At 52.4% G+C, this 14,062-nt stretch overlaps 1 protein-coding gene across 4 annotated transcripts in view; it reads right to left on the reverse strand.

Annotated features, from left to right (window-relative positions):
• The window catches only part of LOC115124018 (neural cell adhesion molecule L1.1-like), a 123,697-nt gene that overhangs the window by 60,483 nt on the left and 49,152 nt on the right, over positions 1–14,062 (reverse strand). For all 4 annotated transcript variants that reach the window (XM_065021027.1, XM_065021028.1, XM_065021026.1 and 1 more), the window contains 2 exons: positions 5,685–5,807; positions 1–12 (listed from right to left, as the gene is read on the reverse strand). The exon at positions 1–12 is cut by the window's left edge and continues 159 nt beyond it. In XM_065021027.1, coding sequence (XP_064877099.1) covers positions 1–12; positions 5,685–5,807 — 135 coding nt within the window. The remainder of the gene's footprint in view (positions 13–5,684; positions 5,808–14,062) is intronic.

Below are 14,062 nucleotides of genomic sequence, written 5' to 3' on the forward strand. Positions count from 1 at the left end.
TATGGAGCAGTTCTGGAGGAGGAGAGGGAGAAGGAGAGAGAGAGGGAGAGAGAGAGAGAGACAGAGAGAGAGACAGAGAGAGAGAGAGTGTGAGAGTGAGAGAGAGAGAGAGAGAGAGAGAGAGAGAGAGACAGAGAGAGAGAGAGAGAGAGAGAGAGAGAGAGAGAGAGAGAGAGAGAGAGAGAGAGGAGAGAGAGAGAGAGAGAGAGAGAGCAACAGAGACACAGAGAGACAGAGAGAGAGAGAGAGAGAGAGAGAGAGAGAGAGAGAGAGAGAGAGAGAGAGAGAGAGAGAGAGAGAGAGAGAGAGAGAGAGAGAGAGAGAGAGGGAGAGAGAGAGAGAACAGAACGAGAGAGAGAGAGAGCAAGAGAGAGAGAGCAGAGAGAGAGAGAGAGAGAGAGAGAGAGAGAGAGAGAGAGAGAGCGACAACAGAACGACACAGAGAGAGAGAGAGAGAGAGAGAGAGAGAGCGAGAGAGAGAGAGAGAGAGAGAGAGAGAGAGAGAGAGAGAGAGAGAGAGAGAGAGAGCAACAGAACGACACAGAGAGAGCGAGAGAGAGAGAGAGCGAGAGAGAGAGAGAGCGAGAGAGAGAGAGAGAGAGAGAGAGAGAGAGAGAGAGAGAGAGAGAGAGAGCGAGAGAGAGAGAGCAACAGAACGAGACAGAGAGAGAGAGAGTGACAGATTGAGACAGAGAGAGAGAGGCAGAGAGAGTGACAGATTGAGACAGAGAGAGAGAGGCAGAGAGTGACAGATTGAGACAGAGAGAGAGAGGCAGAGAGAGAGAAAGATTGAGACAGAGAAAGAGAGGCAGAGAGAGAGAGAGAGAGAGGGAGAGAGCAACAGAGCAACAGAGCAACAGAGCGACAGAGAGAGAGAGGGAGAGAGAGGGGGGGGTGGGTGTTATAGACAATTCATTATAAATGTCAATCATTTATTCCTACATTAAAGATTAAATGATTTATAGCTGGTTGAGAGGTCAGAGACCTGGCTGTGTGGTGCAAGGATAACAAACTCTCCCTCAACGTGGTCAAGACAAAGGAGATGATTGTGGACTACAGGAAAAGGAGACACCGAGCATTCTCATCTCTCTTCCTTGGTGTCCACATCACCAACAAGCTATCATGGTCCAAACACACCAAGACAGTCGTGAAGAGGGCACGACAAAGCCTTTTCCCCTCAGGCCGAAAAGATTTGTTATGGGTCCTCAGATCCTCAAAAGGTTCTACAGCTGCAACATCCTGACTGGTTGCATCACTGCCTGGTATGGCAACTGCTCGGCCTCCGCCCGCCATGCACTACGGAGGGTAGTGCGTACAGCCCAGCACATCACTGGGGCCCGGCTCCCTGCCATCCAGGACCTCTATACCAGAGGGTGGTGAGGACAGCCCAGTACATCACTGGGGCCCAGCTTCCTGCCATCCAGGACCTCTATACCAGAGGGTGGTGAGGACAGCCCAGTACATCACTGGGGCCAAGCTTCCTGCCATCCAGGACCTCTATACCAGAGGGTGGTGAGGACAGCCCAGTACATCACTGGGGCCCAGCTCCCTGCCATCCAGGACCTCTATACCAGAGGGTGGTGAGGACAGCCCAGTACATCACTGGGGCCAAGCTTCCTGCCATCCAGGACCTCTATACCAGAGGGTGGTGAGGACAGCCCAGTACATCACTGGGGCCCAGCTCCCTGCCATCCAGGACCTCTATATCAGAGGGTGGTGAGGACAGCCCAGCACATCACTGGGGCCAAGCTTCCTGCCATCCAGGACCTATATAGTAGACGTTGTCAGAGGAAGACCCTAAAATTGTCAAAGATTCCCGCCACCCTAGCCATGGACTATTCTCTCTGCAACCGCATGGCAAGTGGTACCGGAGCACCAAGTCTTGGTCAAAAGGGTTCTAATCAGCTTCTACCCCCAAGCCATAAGACTCCTGAACAGCCAATCAAATGGCTACCAGGACATCTTTAACACTGCTACTACTATGTATAGTCACTTTACCTCTACCTACATGTACATATTACCTCAATTACCTCGTCTAACCAGTGCCCCTGCACATTGACTCTATACCGGTACCCCCCTGTATATAGCCTCCACAATGACTCTGTACCGGTACCCCCTGTATATAGCCTCCACATTGACTCTGTACCGGTACCCCCTGTATATAGCCTCCACATTGACTCTGTACCGGTACCCCCTGTATATAGCCTCCACATTGACTCTGTACCCCCTGTATATAGCCTCCACATTGACTCTGTACCGGTACCCCCCTGTATATAGCCTCCACATTGACTCTGTACCGTAACACCCTGTATATAGCCTCCACAATGACTCTGTACCGGTACCCCCTGTATATAGCCTCCACATTGACTCTGTACCGGTACCCCCCTGTATATAGCCTCCACATTGACTCTGTACCGTAACACCCTGTATATAGCCTCCACAATGACTCTGTACCGGTACCCCCTGTATATAGACTCCACATTGACTCTGTACCGGTACCCCCTGTATATAGCCTCCACATTGACTCTGTACCGTAATACCCTGTATATAGACTCCACATTGACTCTGTACCGGTACCCCCTGTATATAGCCTCCACATTGACTCTGTACCCCCTGTATATAGCCTCCACATTGACTCTGTACCGGTACCCCCTGTATATAGCCTCCACATTGACTCTGTACTGGTACCCCCCTGTATATAGCCTCCACATTGACTCTGTACCGTTATACCCTGTATATAGCCTCCACAATGACTCTGTACTGGTACCCCCTGTATATAGCCTCCACAATGACTCTGTACCGTAATACCCTGTATATAGCCTCCACATTGACTCTGTACCGTAATACCCTGTATATAGACTCCACATTGACTCTGTACCGGTACCCCCTGTATATAGCCTCCACATTGACTCTGTACCGGTACCCCCTGTAATGGTAAAATCATTTGTCAGATAATCTTGATTGAGTATATCCATACACAAACTAAACTTCCACCTAATGAACAACACATCATCTGCTATGCCTTAACACACTGGAGCCACTGCATTGTCCAATTGGTCAGAAATGTGAACGCTAAGATGTGTTTATAAACCCCATCATGGATTCAATGTATTCAAACTCGACCCTTTAAACATTATGTTTAAAAGACAAAATTTATTCCTTTTTGAAGCTGTTGAATAGACTTGTAGTGCCACATTGTTCTGGAAAAGTTTGGAGATGGATGTTTCTGATTTAATTTTTATTTTACCTTTATTTAACCAGGCAAGTCAGTTAAGAACACATTCTTATTTTCAATGACGGCCTACCGGGGAACAGTGGGGTTAACTGCCTGTTCAGGGGCAGAACGACAGATTTGTACCTTGTCAGCTCGGTGGTTTGAACTTGCAACCTTCCGGTTACTAGTCCAACGCTCTAACCACTAGGCTACGCTGCCGCCCCTGATCTTGTGACCATTTTGAGAAATCTTCTCTGAAACTTCTCTGAATCATGCTACACACCTTACTAATGCAGAACATGTTACTTAGTTATTGATCATTTATTGGCAGGCTAGCCTAGTGGTTAGAGCGTTGGACTTGGAACCAAAAGGTTGTGAGATCGAATCCCAGAGCTGACAAGGTAAGAATCTGTCGTTCTGCCCCCTGAACAAGGCAGTTATAAACCACTGTTCCCCTGAACCAGGCAGTAATAACCCACTGTTCCCCTGAACAAGGCAGTTAACCCACTGTTCCCCTGAACAAGGCAGTAATAACCCACTGTTCCCCTGAACAAGGCAGTTAACCCACTGTTCCCCTGAACCAGGCAGTAATAACCCACCGTTCCCCTGAACCAGGCAGTAATAACCCACTGTTCCCCTGAACCAGGCAGTAATAACCCACTGTTCCCCTGAACCAGGCAGTAATAACCCACTGTTCCCCTGAACCAGGCAGTAATAACCCACTGATCCCCTGAACCAGGCAGTTAACCCACTGTTCCCATGAACAAGGCAGTAATAACCCACTGTTCCCCTGAACCAGGCAGTAATAACCCACTGTTCCCATGAACAAGGCAGTTAACCCACTGTTCCCCTGAACCAGGCAGTAATAACCCACTGTTCCCATGAACAAGGCAGTTAAACCACTGTTCCCCTGAACCAGGCAGTTAACCCACTGTTCCCCTGAACAAGGCAGTAATAACCCACTGTTCCCCTGAACAAGGCAGTAATAACCCACTGTTCCCCTGAACAAGGCAGTAATAACCCACTGTTCCCCTGAACAAGGCAGTAATAACCCACTGTTCCCCTGAACAAGGCAGTTAACCCACTGTTCGCCTGAACAAGGCAGTTAACCCACTGTTCCCCTGAACAAGGCAGTAATAACCCACTGTTGCCCTGAACAAGGCAGTAATAACCCACTGTTGCCCTGAACAAGGCAGTAATAACCCACTGTTCCCCTGAACAAGGCAGTAATAACCCACTGTTCCCCTGAACAAGGCAGTAATAACCCACTGTTCCCCTGAACAAGGCAGTTAACCCACTGTTCCCCTGAACAAGGCAGTAATAACCCACTGTTCCCCTGAACAAGGCAGTTAACCCACTGTTCCCCTGAACAAGGCAGTAATAACCCACTGTTGCCCTGAACAAGGCAGTAATAACCCACTGTTCCCCTGAACAAGGCAGTAATAACCCACTGTTCCCCTGAACAAGGCAGTAATAACCCACTGTTGCCCTGAACAAGGCAGTAATAACCCACTGTTCCCCTGAACAAGGCAGTAATAACCCACTGTTCCCCTGAACAAGGCAGTTAATCCACTGTTCCCCTGAACCAGGCAGTAATAACCCACTGTTCCCCTGAACCAGGCAGTTAACTCACTGTTCCCCTGAACCAGGCAGTAATAACCCACTGTTCCCCTGAACAAGGCAGTAATAACCCACTGTTCCCCTGAACAAGGCAGGTAATCTACTGTTCCCCTGAACCAGGCAGTAATAACCCACTGTTCCCCTGAACAAGGCAGTTAACCCACTGTTCCCCTGAACAAGGCAGTTAATCCACTGTTCCCCTGAACAAGGCAGTTAACCCACTGTTCCCCTGAACAAGGCAGTTAACCCACTGTTCCCCTGAACAAGGCAGTAATAACCCACTGTTCCCCTGAACAAGGCAGTAATAACCCACTGTTCCCCTGAACCAGGCAGTAATAACCCACTGTTCCCCTGAACCAGGCAGTTAACCCACTGTTCCCCTGAACAAGGCAGTAATAACCCACTGTTCCCCTGAACAAGGCAGTTAACCCACTGTTCCCCTGAACAAGGCAGTAATAACCCACTGTTCCCCTGAACAAGGCAGTTAACCCACTGTTCCCCTGAACAAGGCAGTTAACCCACTGTTCCCCTGAACAAGGCAGTTAACCCACTGTTCCCCTGAACAAGGCAGTTAACCCACTGTTCCCCTGAACAAGGCAGTAATAACCCACTGTTCCCCTGAACAAGGCAGTAATAACCCACTGTTCCCCGGTAGGCCGTCATTGAAAATAAGAATTTGTTCTTAACTGACCTGCCTAGTAAAATAAAAACATTTTTAAAAATAAATGCCATTTTAACTTCTACAGGGCCTATAAAGTACAGCGTTTTTATTCTCACTATTGTGACCGATCAGATGAAATGGATTAACAAAATGGAGTTAGACTACAATGCACAAACAGCCAGGGCTTACTCTTGTCCATCCAGTGTATGTGGGGGATGGTGGAGCTCCTGGGAGGGTTGCAGTGGAGAACAACACTAGCTCCTTCCTCTGCCGTTTTATGTGATCTCTTCTGCTTAGGGAGGGTCGGTGTCGCTGTAACACACATACCACCATCATCATCATCATCGTCATCGTATTACATGTTACATTGAATCACATTGGCCAGCACCGCTAAAATACACACATTAATATCGGCTGGAAAGTGACAAAATAAAAATGTACGTTAGAATATTAACATGTTGCACTTTATTATATTTGACCATGATTGGTGGGGTCTATATTTGACCCTGATTGGTGGGGTCTATATTTGACCCTGATTGGTGGGGTCTATATTTGACCCTGATTGGTGGGGTCTATATTTGACCCTGATTGGTGGGGTCTATATTTGACCCTGATTGGTGGGGTCTATATTTGACCCTGATTGGTGGGGTCTATATTTGACCCTGATTGGTGGGGTCTATATTTGACCCTGATTGGTGGGGTCTATATTTGACCCTGATTGGTGGGGTCTATATTTGACCCTGATTGGTGGGGTCTATATTTGACCCTGATTGGTGGGGTCTATATTTGACCCTGATTGGTGGGGTCTATATTTGACCCTGATTGGTGGGGTCTATTTGACCCTGATTGGTGGGGTCTATATTTGACCCTGATTGGTGGGTCTATATTTGACCCTGATTGGTGGGGTCTATATTTGACCCTGATTGGTGGGGTCTATATTTGACCCTGATTGGTGGGGTCTATATTTGACCCTGATTGGTGGGGTCTATATTTGACCCTGATTGGTGGGGTCTATGGGTTGGTGTCTGGGACACAGATTAAGGTTCGTCGTCACCGGCCTACTAGCTGCCACTGATTCTTTCCTCCCCCTCCTTATGTGTTTATTGAGTACACCTGTTTTGAGTTGGTTATAATTAGTGAGGCTTTATTAGTCAGCCGGCCCGCCTGGTTCTTTATTAGTCAGCCGGCCCGCCTGGTTCTTTATTAGTCAGCCGGCCCGCCTGGTTCTTTATTAGTCAGCCGGCCCGCCTGGTTCTTTGTGTGGGATTGATTACTGTTTTCCTTTCCCCGTGTCTGGGGCATTTGGTTTGAGCCCCCGTAGTGGGGGGACCGTAGTTCACCGTGTCTGGGGCATTTGGTTTGAGCCCCCGTAGTGGGGGGACCGTAGTTCACAGTGTCTGGGGCATTTGGTTTGAGTAGTGGGGGGGACCGTAGTTCACCGTGTCTGGGGCATTTGGTTTGAGTAGTGGGGGACCGTAGTTCACCGTGTCTGGGGCATTTGGTTTGAGTAGGTGGGGGACCGTAGTTCACCGTGTCTGGGGCATTTGGTTTGAGCACCCGTAGTGGGGGACCGTAGTTCCCGTGTCTGGGGCATTTGGTTTGAGTAGTGGGGGACCGTAGTTCCCGTGTCTGGGGCATTTGGTTTGAGTAGTGGGGGACCGTAGTTCACCGTGTCTGGGGCATTTGGTTTGAGTAGTGGGGGACCGTAGTTCACCGTGTCTGGGGCATTTGGTTTGAGTAGTGGGGACCGTAGTTCACCGTGTCTGGGGCATTTGGTTTGAGTAGTGGGGGACCGTAGTTCACCGTGTCTGGGGCATTTGGTTTGAGTAGTGGGGGACCGTAGTTCACCGTGTCTGGGGCATTTGGTTTGAGCACCCGTAGTGGGGGACCGTAGTTCACCGTGTCTGGGGCATTTGGTTTGAGTAGTGGGGGGACCGTAGTTCCCGTGTCTGGGGCATTTGGTTTGAGTAGTGGGGGGACCATAGTTCACCGTGTCTGGGGCATTTGGTTTGAGTAGTGGGGGACCGTAGTTCACCGTGTCTGGGGCATTTGGTTTGAGTAGTGGGGGACCGTAGTTCACCGTGTCTGGGGCATTTGGTTTGAGTAGTGGGGGGGGACCGTAGTTCACCGTGTCTGGGGCATTTGGTTTGAGTAGTGGGGGACCGTAGTTCACCGTGTCTGGGGCATTTGGTTTGAGCACCCGTGGTGGGGACCGTAGTTCACCGTGTCTGGGGCATTTGGTTTGAGTAGTGGGGGACCGTAGTTCACCGTGTCTGGGGCATTTGGTTTGAGTAGTGGGGGACCGTAGTTCACCGTGTCTGGGGCATTTGGTTTGAGTAGTGGGGGACCGTAGTTCACCGTGTCTGGGGCATTTGGTTTGAGTAGTGGGGGACCGTAGTTCACCGTGTCTGGGGCATTTGGTTTGAGTAGTGGGGGGACCGTAGTTCACCGTGTCTGGGGCATTTGGTTTGAGTAGTGGGGACCGTAGTTCACCGTGTCTGGGGCATTTGGTTTGAGTAGTGGGGGGACCGTAGTTCCCGTGTCTGGGGCATTTGGTTTGAGTAGTGGGGGACCGTAGTTCACCGTGTCTGGGGCATTTGGTTTGAGTAGTGGGGGACCGTAGTTCACCGTGTCTGGGGCATTTGGTTTGAGTAGTGGGGGACCGTAGTTCACCGTGTCTGGGGCATTTGGTTTGAGTAGTGGGGGCCGTAGTTCACCGTGTCTGGGGCATTTGGTTTGAGTAGTGGGGGACCGTAGTTCACCGTGTCTGGGGCATTTGGTTTGAGTAGTGGGGACCGTAGTTCACCGTGTCTGGGGCATTTGGTTTGAGTAGTGGGGGGGACCGTAGTTCACCGTGTCTGGGGCATTTGGTTTGAGTAGTGGGGACCGTAGTTCACCGTGTCTGGGGCATTTGGTTTGAGTAGTGGGGACCGTAGTTCACCGTGTCTGGGGCATTTGGTTTGAGTAGTGGGGACCGTAGTTCACCGTGTGGGGCATTTGGTTTGAGTAGTGGGGGACCGTAGTTCACCGTGTCTGGGGCATTTGGTTTGAGCACCCGTAGTGGGGGACCGTAGTTCACCGTGTCTGGGGCATTTGGTTTGAGTAGTGGGGGACCGTAGTTCACCGTGTCTGGGGCATTTGGTTTGACCCGTAGTGGGGGACCGTAGTTCACCGTGTCTGGGGCATTTGGTTTGAGTAGTGGGGACCGTAGTTCACCGTGTCTGGGGCATTTGGTTTGAGTAGTGGGGGACCGTAGTTCACCGTGTCTGGGGCATTTGGTTTGAGTAGTGGGGGACCGTAGTTCACCGTGTCTGGGGCATTTGGTTTGAGTAGTGGGGGACCGTAGTTCACCGTGTCTGGGGCATTTGGTTTGAGTAGTGGGGGACCGTAGTTCACCGTGTCTGGGGCATTTGGTTTGAGTAGTGGGGGACCGTAGTTCACCGTGTCTGGGGCATTTGGTTTGAGTAGTGGGGGACCGTAGTTCACCGTGTCTGGGGCATTTGGTTTGAGTAGTGGGGGACCGTAGTTCACCGTGTCTGGGGCATTTGGTTTGAGCCCCCGTGGGGGGGACCGTAGTTCACCGTGTCTGGGGCATTTGGTTTGAGTAGTGGGGGACCGTAGTTCACCGTGTCTGGGGCATTTGGTTTGAGTAGTGGGGGGACCGTAGTTCACCGTGTCTGGGGCATTTGGTTTGAGTAGTGGGGGACCGTAGTTCACCGTGTCTGGGGCATTTGGTTTGAGTAGTGGGGGACCGTAGTTCACCGTGTCTGGGGCATTTGGTTTGAGTAGTGGGGGGGACCGTAGTTCACCGTGTCTGGGGCATTTGGTTTGAGTAGTGGGGGACCGTAGTTCACCGTGTCTGGGGCATTTGGTTTGAGTAGTGGGGGACCGTAGTTCACCGTGTCTGGGGCATTTGGTTTGAGTAGTGGGGGACCGTATTTGGTTTGAGTGGGGGGACCGTAGTTCACCGTGTCTGGGGCATTTGGTTTGAGTAGTGGGGGGACCGTAGTTCACCGTGTCTGGGGCATTTGGTTTGAGTAGTGGGGACCGTAGTTCACCGTGTCTGGGGCATTTGGTTTGAGTAGTGGGGGGGACCGTAGTTCACCGTGTCTGGGGCATTTGGTTTGAGTAGTGGGGGGGACCGTAGTTCACCGTGTCTGGGGCATTTGGTTTGAGTAGTGGGGGACCGTAGTTCACCGTGTCTGGGGCATTTGGTTTGAGTAGTGGGGACCGTAGTTCACCGTGTCTGGGGCATTTGGTTTGAGTAGTGGGGACCGTAGTTCACCGTGTCTGGGGCATTTGGTTTGAGTAGTGGGGACCGTAGTTCACCGTGTCTGGGGCATTTGGTTTGAGTAGTGGGGGGACCGTAGTTCACCGTGTCTGGGGCATTTGGTTTGAGTAGTGGGGGACCGTAGTTCACCGTGTCTGGGGCATTTGGTTTGAGTAGTGGGGGACCATAGTTCACCGTGTCTGGGGCATTTGGTTTGAGTAGTGGGGGACCGTAGTTCACCGTGTCTGGGGCATTTGGTTTGAGTAGTGGGGGACCGTAGTTCACCGTGTCTGGGGCATTTGGTTTGAGTAGTGGGGGACCGTAGTTCACCGTGTCTGGGGCATTTGGTTTGAGTAGTGGGGGACCGTAGTTCACCGTGTCTGGGGCATTTGGTTTGAGTAGTGGGGGACCGTAGTTCACCGTGTCTGGGGCATTTGGTTTGAGTAGTGGGGGACCGTAGTTCACCGTGTCTGGGGCATTTGGTTTGAGTAGTGGGGGACCGTAGTTCACCGTGTCTGGGGCATTTGGTTTGAGTAGTGGGGGACCGTAGTTCACCGTGTCTGGGGCATTTGGTTTGAGTAGTGGGGGGGACCGTAGTTCACCGTGTCTGGGGCATTTGGTTTGAGCCCCGTAGTGGGGGACCGTAGTTCACCGTGTCTGGGGCATTTGGTTTGAGTAGTGGGGGACCGTAGTTCACCGTGTCTGGGGCATTTGGTTTGAGTAGGGGGGACCGTAGTTCACCGTGTCTGGGGCATTTGGTTTGAGCCCCGTGGGGGGGACCGTAGTTCACCGTGTCTGGGGCATTTGGTTTGAGTAGTGGGGGACCGTAGTTCACCGTGTCTGGGGCATTTGGTTTGAGTAGTGGGGGGACCGTAGTTCACCGTGTCTGGGGCATTTGGTTTGAGTAGTGGGGGGACCGTAGTTCACCGTGTCTGGGGCATTTGGTTTGAGTAGTGGGGGACCGTAGTTCACCGTGTCTGGGGCATTTGGTTTGAGTAGTGGGGGGCCGTAGTTCACCGTGTCTGGGGCATTTGGTTTGAGTAGTGGGGGACCGTAGTTCACCGTGTCTGGGGCATTTGGTTTGAGTAGTGGGGGACCGTAGTTCACCGTGTCTGGGGCATTTGGTTTGAGTAGTGGGGGACCGTAGTTCACCGTGTCTGGGGCATTTGGTTTGAGTAGTGGGGGACCGTAGTTCACCGTGTCTGGGGCATTTGGTTTGAGTAGTGGGGGACCGTAGTTCACCGTGTCTGGGGCCTTTGGTTTGAGTAGTGGGGGACCGTAGTTCACCGTGTCTGGGGCATTTGGTTTGAGTAGGGGGACCGTAGTTCACCGTGTCTGGGGCATTTGGTTTGAGTAGTGGGGGGACCGTAGTTCACCGTGTCTGGGGCATTTGGTTTGAGTAGTGGGGGACCGTAGTTCACCGTGTCTGGGGCATTTGGTTTGAGTAGTGGGGGACCGTAGTTCACCGTGTCTGGGGCATTTGGTTTGAGTAGTGGGGGGACCGTAGTTCACCGTGTCTGGGGCATTTGGTTTGAGTAGTGGGGGACCGTAGTTCACCGTGTCTGGGGCATTTGGTTTGAGTAGTGGGGGGACCGTAGTTCACCGTGTCTGGGGCATTTGGTTTGAGTAGTGGGGGACCGTAGTTCACCGTGTCTGGGGCATTTGGTTTGAGTAGTGGGGGACCGTAGTTCACCGTGTCTGGGGCATTTGGTTTGAGTAGTGGGGGACCGTAGTTCACCGTGTCTGGGGCATTTGGTTTGAGTAGTGGGGGACCGTAGTTCACCGTGTCTGGGGCATTTGGTTTCCCGTGTCTGGGGTTTGGTTTGAGTGGGGGGGACCGTAGTTCACCGTGTCTGGGGCATTTGGTTTGAGTAGTGGGGGACCGTAGTTCACCGTGTCTGGGGCATTTGGTTTGAGTAGTGGGGGGGACCGTAGTTCACCGTGTCTGGGGCATTTGGTTTGAGTAGTGGGGACCGTAGTTCACCGTGTCTGGGGCATTTGGTTTGAGTAGTGGGGGACCGTAGTTCACCGTGTCTGGGGCATTTGGTTTGAGTAGTGGGGGACCGTAGTTCACCGTGTCTGGGGCATTTGGTTTGAGTAGTGGGGGACCGTAGTTCACCGTGTCTGGGGCATTTGGTTTGAGTAGTGGGGGACCGTAGTTCACCGTGTCTGGGGCATTTGGTTTGAGTAGTGGGGGACCATAGTTCACCGTGTCTGGGGTATTTGGTTTGAGTAGGGGGGACCGTAGTTCACCGTGTCTGGGGCATTTGGTTTGAGTAGTGGGGACCGTAGTTCACCGTGTCTGGGGCATTTGGTTTGAGTAGTGGGGGACCGTAGTTCACCGTGTCTGGGGCATTTGGTTTGAGCACCCGTAGTGGGGGACCGTAGTTCACCGTGTCTGGGGCATTTGGTTTGAGTAGTGGGGGACCGTAGTTCACCGTGTCTGGGGCATTTGGTTTGAGTAGTGGGGGACCGTAGTTCACCGTGTCTGGGGCATTTGGTTTGAGTAGTGGGGGACCGTAGTTCACCGTGTCTGGGGCATTTGGTTTGAGTAGTGGGGGACCGTAGTTCACCGTGTCTGGGGCATTTGGTTTGAGTAGTGGGGGACCGTAGTTCACCGTGTCTGGGGCATTTGGTTTGAGTAGTGGGGGGGACCGTAGTTCACCGTGTCTGGGGCATTTGGTTTGAGTAGTGGGGACCGTAGTTCACCGTGTCTGGGGCATTTGGTTTGAGTAGTGGGGGACCGTAGTTCACCGTGTCTGGGGCATTTGGTTTGAGTAGTGGGGACCGTAGTTCACCGTGTCTGGGGCATTTGGTTTGAGTAGTGGGGGGACCGTAGTTCACCGTGTCTGGGGCATTTGGTTTGAGTAGTGGGGGACCGTAGTTCACCGTGTCTGGGGCATTTGGTTTGAGTAGTGGGGGGACCGTAGTTCACCGTGTCTGGGGCATTTGGTTTGAGTAGTGGGGACCGTAGTTCACCGTGTCTGGGGCATTTGGTTTGAGTAGTGGGGGGACCGTAGTTCACCGTGTCTGGGGCATTTGGTTTGAGTAGTGGGGGACCGTAGTTCACCGTGTCTGGGGCATTTGGTTTGAGTAGTGGGGGACCGTAGTTCACCGTGTCTGGGGCATTTGGTTTGAGTAGTGGGGGACCGTAGTTCACCGTGTCTGGGGCATTTGGTTTGAGTAGTGGGGGACCGTAGTTCACCGTGTCTGGGGCATTTGGTTTGAGTAGTGGGGGGGACCGTAGTTCACCGGTCTGGGGCATTTGGTTTGAGTTGGGGGACCGTAGTTCACCGTGTCTGGGGCATTTGGTTTGAGTAGTGGGGGACCGTAGTTCACCGTGTCTGGGGCATTTGGTTTGAGTAGTGGGGGACCGTAGTTCACCGTGTCTGGGGCATTTGGTTTGAGTAGTGGGGGGGACCGTAGTTCACCGTGTCTGGGGCATTTGGTTTGAGTAGTGGGGGACCGTAGTTCACCGTGTCTGGGGCATTTGGTTTGAGTAGTGGGGGACCGTAGTTCACCGTGTCTGGGGCATTTGGTTTGAGTAGTGGGGGACCGTAGTTCACCGTGTCTGGGGCATTTGGTTTGAGTAGTGGGGGACCGTAGTTCACCGTGTCTGGGGCATTTGGTTTGAGTAGTGGGGGACCGTAGTTCACCGTGTCTGGGGCATTTGGTTTGAGTAGTGGGGGACCGTAGTTCACCGTGTCTGGGGCATTTGGTTTGAGTAGTGGGGGACCGTGTCTGGGTTCACCGTGTCTGGGGCATTTGGTTTGAGTAGTGGGGGACCGTAGTTCACCGTGTCTGGGGCATTTGGTTTGAGTAGTGGGGGGGACCGTAGTTCACCGTGTCTGGGGCATTTGGTTTGAGTAGTGGGGGACCGTAGTTCACCGTGTCTGGGGCATTTGGTTTGAGTAGTGGGGGACCGTAGTTCACCGTGTCTGGGGCATTTGGTTTGAGTAGTGGGGGACCGTAGTTCACCGTGTCTGGGGCATTTGGTTTGAGTAGTGGGGGGGACCATAGTTCACCGTGTCTGGGGCATTTGGTTTGAGTAGTGGGGGACCGTAGTTCACCGTGTCTGGGGCATTTGGTTTGAGTAGTGGGGGACCGTAGTTCACCGTGTCTGGGGCATTTGGTTTGAGTAGTGGGGGACCGTAGTTCACCGTGTCTGGGGCATTTGGTTTGAGCACCCGTGGTGGGGACCGTAGTTCACCGTGTCTGGGGCATTTGGTTTGAGTAGTGGGGGACCGTAGTTCACCGTGTCTGGGGCATTTGGTTTGAGTAGTGGGGGACCGTAGTT

Source organism: Oncorhynchus nerka, linkage group LG7 (assembly GCF_034236695.1).
Source record: "Oncorhynchus nerka isolate Pitt River linkage group LG7, Oner_Uvic_2.0, whole genome shotgun sequence".
In the NCBI taxonomy this organism is placed as follows: domain Eukaryota; kingdom Metazoa; phylum Chordata; class Actinopteri; order Salmoniformes; family Salmonidae; genus Oncorhynchus; species Oncorhynchus nerka.